The sequence below is a fragment of the Thunnus thynnus genome, chromosome 9 (assembly GCF_963924715.1).
Source record: "Thunnus thynnus chromosome 9, fThuThy2.1, whole genome shotgun sequence".
Classification (NCBI taxonomy): Eukaryota; Metazoa; Chordata; class Actinopteri; order Scombriformes; family Scombridae; genus Thunnus; species Thunnus thynnus.
In genome coordinates this window covers 20,994,439-21,001,473 of record NC_089525.1, presented here as the reverse complement: position 1 = coordinate 21,001,473, position 7,035 = coordinate 20,994,439, and the positions used below count along the sequence as shown (strand labels likewise).

Sequence of the window (7,035 nt, the reverse complement as noted above, 5' to 3'; positions counted from 1 at the left end):
GAGGTGTGTTCTTAAAAAAACACATTTTGTACAAAAATCTAATATTTAAAAGTTTAAAAGACTTCAAACTACAGTTTTACCTTCACGGTTTACATTAAAGATGATGATTTCCTGCTCACTCCATCTGCTTGTAAAGATGGATAAAAAAATATTTTTCTGTTTGTAAAACTTTTGCTCAAAGTAAACAAGTAAATATACAGTTTAGAGGAGTAAGTTAAGAGATTTCCATGTAAATGTATGGAATTAAAGTATAATGTGTTCTGTAATTAAATATTAAGGGAATTTATCAGTATCCAATAATTGTATTCAAGTAGATGAGAAATTTCAGCAGATTGTAAGACATGAAACCATCTCTCAGTTTTCAGACCAGTTTAAAACCAAGTTTCCACTGCTTCTGCTCTTTCCTTTGAAGATGTTTTTGAAGTATATCTTTCATTTCAGCAATAATATCAACAATAAATAATTTTCATGTCAGTTTTGTAGAAAGATTTTTTGTGATTTTATGTTTCCAGCAGTATCTTTGTCTTTGAAATTGAAAGTTCACTCTTGACCTGAGAAACACTTGTTGGCAAAACTACAAGTCTATTAGTAGCTTCAGTGGAATCTAGGTACATTGTGCTTGAGGTTGTTATGTCAACTATTTTTGTCTTTGTAAAATATGTATTGCTCTCACTCCCAAACCTGTAAGTGCCTGAGGTTTGCGTTGCATACGTCAATATTTTGACACCTCTTTTATTCATGAGCATCTGTATTTTTTCTTGAGTGTAAAAAAGACTTTCATTAAGTGAGTGGGAATTGTTTGGGAACCAATAGTCCATACAGTATGATGGAACCAAATGATTCATTACTCCTACAGATAGAAAAAAAAGTTATCAAACAACAATTATCAAATAGGTTAAATTGCTAATGTAGTGTTTGCATTTACACTAGATCACGCTGAATATTTAATCACACTTCAGTTTCCAGAAAGAAAGAAACAAAGAAAGAAGAAAAACAATGCACCTATTGTATGTTGCTTTTGTTATTAGTTGGGTTTAGCAGAAAAAAGGTGTATCAAAACCACTTCACCACTCTGTTATCATTACGGTAAGTTTTAAAAAAAAACAGAGAACATACCCATAGAAACAATGAAACATATTATTTCGGTGGTGACAAAGAGAGCAAGTCAACAGCACAGCTAGAAAGATCATTGCATGGATTCTTCAGATGTGGAGGTCTATTTAAAATGAACTAAACATTTTTTTCTGAATGACTGTGTCTGTGATAAGTGTAATGGTGGGTGATCTGTACTATTACTGCTCAAGAGGTTTTTTTATTCTAACATCATTGATGTTTTCTTTACCTAATATGAATCTGTCCAGAGTTACTGTTTAACTGTGTATAACTTTTTGACATGTAACAGAGGAATGTTTTTATAGGTGTCTTTAAGGTTCTGGACAAACTTGCTGGATGACATTCTGTTCATAGCTGGCTGCGTTCAAGAAGCATCACACACCCTCCCAGTCCAACACATCAAGGATCAGTGAGGGAATTTTTTCATCTGTAGACGCAAAGAAGAAGAAACAAAGGTCACCTCACATTGATTCTTTGAGTCAAAAACTCAGATGTTTAAACTGAAGCTAAGCATTTTTTCCAACAACTTTGGCTGCTGCTCATGCAGGCAGATACATCAGCTTTAATCAACCAGTCAATGCAAGGACGCACTCCTTGTTCATCTTTGGTCAATCACCAGGTCAGGTAAGAGAAGCAAATGACTTAAAGTCATAAGTGACATGATTAGACATTCAACAGATTTTTTTTCTATTAGCATTATGTGATGGGTAAAATCTGATTATTTATACTTCACTCCTTCAGAGTGCGGAGGCTGATGTATTATTTTCCATAAGAAAGTCCACATTCATAATGCAAAAATTCATGCAGTATAATTTTTTTCAGTCTTTTTTAGTGTTAAATATCCAACCAGATGTTGTTTATTTTGAAGAAGTAACTACAAAGTAAATTCATGCAAATGTTGACGTTTCTCGGAATTGATCATTTTGGCGTTGACGTCAGTCGACCTGACATGTAGGGCACCTCATGCTTAAAATACTTCCAAACTGATGGTTTAATGTGTAATTAGGTTCTTGTGTTGGAATTGGTTGAAATAGAAATGTTTGCTAAAAACTTTTTTTTTTTTTAATTCACCTTGTCATTCTTCTAGATAGCAGTAAACTACATATTAAGTTCAAGGTATTTCTTTTAGTTTGATGTCAAGTTATATTTTGGTTTATTATGCAGAAAAAGTATCTGCAATGTCATAGAGTAGCCTCATAATAATAATAATAATAATGATGATGATGATGATGAAAATGAGACTCTGAACCCAGTTTTGCACATATTTAGTTTACTTTATTCTCTTTAATGGCATTCAAGAGAATATTCTGAGATGTTTTCACTAATGCAGATTGAGAGCCACTGATTTCTATTCATTGATTTGTTTTGTTTTTTTAACTTACCAAAATAAGTTTTAAGTGATGAAATATCAAATATGTTGTTTGCATCTTGTGGAGTACTTAATGATTAGTTGCATTGATTATTATCCTACTTGTATTTTATTTTGTTTAATCCTTTATTTAAACAGGTAGTCTCACTGAGATCTCATTTTCAAGAGAGACCTGTGTACAAGAATAAACGTACTGTATACAGTTTAGCATGGACAGATGCACAGATGATTCACAGACACATGTTAGACATTTTCAAAAAAAGAAAAGCAATTACAAGTGGGATTGCAAATGAGTAAGAACAGCCTTTTAAAATCTTCAAGTGAAATTAGACAGAGTAACTTCATTCATTCATCATTCCATTTGACGCGTAATCTATCCTGAGTATTTTTAATGATCCTGTTTTATCTCTTTTCTCAGTCACAGCTGACACATGGAAGACAGAACAGACAGTCCGATAGCTGTGAAGGTGGAGGAGCAGTGTGTCATCCTGACTTACTTCCGGGGGGATATCGGCAGCATGGTGGATGCTCACTTCAGCCGTGCTCTCAGCAAAGTAAGCAAGGCCAAGGCTCCGGCAGTGAAGACAAAGAAAATCCGCAAACCTATTAAATTGGGTAAGTGCACATAATTAACAGTGTATGACTTACTTGACTACAAACAGGACAGTCAGTCTCATTTGTTCTCATTGCACTGCTTCTTTATTTACCCCTGCAGAGGAGACCAGCGCCTGTCAGGGCAATGCTGCTGACTCTTACTCAGAGTCACAGGTCCCTCCTGTAGCAGGTCGTCGCCTGACCTTCAGCCCTGCAGACGACTCCCCTGGCCCATGGCACTCCTTCGCTGCCAGGACAGCAGAAGCCCCGGGATTGCCATCCATCGCATACTCCCTGTCCCCAGATGGGTTGAGTCTTACTGGACAGCAGTATGCCACGTCCCTGCTCAACCTACTGCACAGTGACCGGGGTGAGATGGGACCTAGCATGGCCTCAACCTCCAAGCCAGAACTGCTTCCCAGCTGGACGGTGCCTCAAGGGTTTAGAGACTCTGTGGACCCCTCTGTAGGCTATGAACCTGGTAAGCATTCAACTGTAATACAGCATCTTTAAAAAAAATCTTCCAACCAATGAAATGGAAATAACTGCTCCTTAGATGGGGAAATTGATAGTGCTTTGGAATAAGGTCCCCAAAATCCTGAATGGTTTGACAAAGGAACTAACTGTGCATCAATAACTATATTGTAGATAATGATGAGTGAATTTGAAAAACATACAGTTAGATACTAATCTAATGGAAAGTATCTAATGATTAGCTGGATATCTGTCAATCTGGAGTACAACACAAACAGTTAAAAAAGATGTAGAAGGTTGCTTCTGTTCCAGCTACAAACTGGGGGTATGGAGTACCAGGACCAGGCATGGAGGGTCTAACGAAACACAATATTCAGTTGCATTCTGGGAAGTGCAGATTCCGACGTTTTTACATCTTGATGCAGTCTAGGAACTAAAGGAAAAGTTATCTTGGCCTCTGCTGCATCAGTTTTGAGCATTTTTAAAACCTGCACAGCACAGCACAAATGTACCACTACAGAGACAGATGAATTCTCAAAAAAAGATTTTAATTGTCATGTTCAGAACACATTTACATTAATATTGACAACTATTTGTAGCAATCATGATGCAATGGTGTATTCTGGGTAACAAGTCAGTATGATGCATTATGATACAACACTTTACCTGAAGGCATACATAAATGCTGTGTAATTATGTACCAAATGGCACCGGATGCAGAGTTAATCAGGAGTGATTCATCAAGAATGTGGTCAGGATGCAGATTTGCAGTTATGTGGGAGCTAATCATTTGTCTTTGGACATTGATAATCCATCATTATCTTGCACTACTTGTTAGGTATTTGTTAATTATTAGTTATTTCCCATTTTCCTCACTTGTTGCTTGGTAACTACACATGAAATTGTGCACCTTATTCTGAGAAATGAAATGTAGCCTATTACAGTTTACATTTACTCAGCATTTATTACAAACATGTTCATGTACAGAGCTGCTCAGAAATGCTTCACCTTTGTGTCCTCTCTGTCAGGACGGCATCTGGACAAGAAGGATTTGTACTGGTACTGAAGAGATGGTGGAGGGAGCGGCAGAGGCAGAGGTTTGCCTCGACATACGTGTGGCTCTGTCAAGCCACTTTCTCATCAAACAGGCCCCTGAGCGTCATGCGAGAATACATATAAGTAACAGCAGCGCTGTTCCATTCCTCAGTGAAGTGATCTCAGTACTTCAGCATGCAATAACTGGAACAACCTTTCTGAAAGGGAACACTCTCTGACAAACCTGTTCTTCAACTTTGTCATTCCTCTTGTAGATCTCAGAGTACTGTCTGTGTTGTTGCTCTCTTTGCTGTGGAGTTGGATAAAGGGCTTTTTCTTGTGCCTTTAACAGGCTGCACCAGTAAATGGACCAGTGTTACAGTTAAAGTGTGAACATTGTGAGCCTTTTGAGTGTATAAATATTAATGTTAATATCTGTCTTCAGTTCGCCTGGATGAGTTTGAGTTGTTATGAGAATATTTGTACATATCCAAATGAACACAAAATGAAATTTACAATGTTAATGTTTTCTGTAATCCTTAACTTGAGGTAATCTTTAAAGTGTGTACTATAGAAAATTGTAATCATATACAAGTTTAAATAAATATCTGAGCAGGCAAAAGGAAACCTCAAACAGAGTTCAATGTTTAACTAAGTTACTTCATTTCTATGATGTGAACTGCCTCTAAAATGATAGCAAAAGTGTAACATAATGAATACCAGACAGTGAACAATACTGACACCTGATGGCCAAATTGTTGCCACAATTCAAATAATATATTGTACTGTACATAGTTTATCACACATCTTCATACAAACATCTTATAACTTATCTTTACTTCTAGTTATTGACCCTGTCTTGAACCAAGATGTTCACTATTAAATAAATGAATATTACTGATAAAGAAAGACCAAATGTGTACTGTAACCATGATATTGTGAAATAATTCTTTTTTTAAAATTCAGCTAAAAGTGATGAAAAATATTTTCTATTTTTCTATGAAAAATAGAAAATATTTTTGATCCTGCTTTCTTTCACAATAACATGCTGAAAAGCAGCGAGTTGATAAAAAATATCAGATTATTTCACAATTACAAATTTTGTCTGTATTTATTAATATGGGAGTCTATTTCAAAAAGTCATGTAGATTTATTCATTTAATATTGACTATATGTCTTTGTAATTGACTTCTCCTCACACTCAAGAAATCTGTCTCCCACATTCCCGTCCAAGTGCAGATGTTAATGTGTGGGTTACTTTAGAGTTGAATAGAGACCTGCTATTGTGTGGATTCTGTGGAGCAAAACCATTAGACCTGCGTTGTGCCACTCAAACAATTTTATCACCCAAAAATGTCAGGCTGAGATGAGCTTTAAATGAGTCTATACAAAAGCTGTTTTTTTTTGTAGACACACACTTTTCATCATCATCACCATCCCTAATTTTCTCAGCTCTATTCACCTGTTTCCCTCATTACACACCCACATGGTCTGTGTCATTCAGTAATCCAAGAAAAAGATGGTGCAAAAGTAGCCTAGTCAAACCTGTAGAGACCACAGTTGTTGTTTTTTTAGTAGAATGTGTTGAGTTTGGCGCTGTCAACAAGAACTGTACTAAAGGCTTTGTGAGCTTTATTAAAGTTCTACACCTAGAAGCTCCTTTTTGTGAGGTGTTAATGTGGGAAGTGGCCAAGAGTTGTAGTTTATTCTGACTTCAGTTCGAAGCAAGTTAAGAGAAAAATTAGTTCATGACAGTAAAAGTGTAGTCCAGTGGAACACTGAGTAAAGAAAATACACTCAAAATATTGTTGGTCATTAAATTTAGTCTTAAATGGAAAAAGAACAAAAATAAATGTACTCATTGACATTTTTTGTGCTTTGATGCATTATGTGTGAGTTCCCTACACTGTTGACATTTACTAAAAAAATACAGGTCAATTTTTTTTTTTTTTTAAGTTTTGTTTTTGTTTTTTTTTAATCTGATATGTTGGCTCACCAACTGGCTCTTTTTAATAGTCAGTCAGGGAAACATGATGCCAGTATCCATATCTCGCTGCAGACACCATGTATGGCCACAGATGGAGGAATAGGTGTCTCTGCATGCTAAGGGTGGATTATTGATGATGCTGTGCTGTGTAATTTCTTCCCATCTGGTACTCCATTAACCACGGATGTGTTAACAAATGGGGCTATTGGGCACTGGGACTAAGGTGTGGGCACTGGTGGAATAGGGAAGCAGCAACTGTGTTTAAGATGGGACCATGCTATAGAGCAAAGAAACACCTCAACCATCATTGCTGAGGAACAAACACGCATACTGTAACACCTATGTTGGCAGAAAATATGAATAAAAGCATATGAGCACATGATGCCTACATAATCTATATATAGACTTCTTTTATAATAGACAATATGTAGATATATTTTACCAAGCTAGACCTGCACAACAT

General features: G+C 36.2%; 1 protein-coding gene across 1 annotated transcript; it reads left to right on the top strand.

Annotated features, from left to right (window-relative positions):
- The first annotated feature begins 1,456 nt into the window (after positions 1 to 1,456).
- vgll1 (vestigial like family member 1) lies at positions 1,457 to 5,532 on the top strand. The gene is made up of 4 exons (XM_067598378.1): positions 1,457 to 1,737; positions 2,901 to 3,097; positions 3,198 to 3,557; positions 4,579 to 5,532. The coding sequence occupies exons 2-4, from the start codon at positions 2,914 to 2,916 to the stop codon at positions 4,614 to 4,616; spliced, it is 582 nt and encodes a 193-aa protein (XP_067454479.1). The 5' UTR covers positions 1,457 to 1,737; positions 2,901 to 2,913; the 3' UTR covers positions 4,617 to 5,532.
- Positions 5,533 to 7,035: the final 1,503 nt, after the last annotated feature.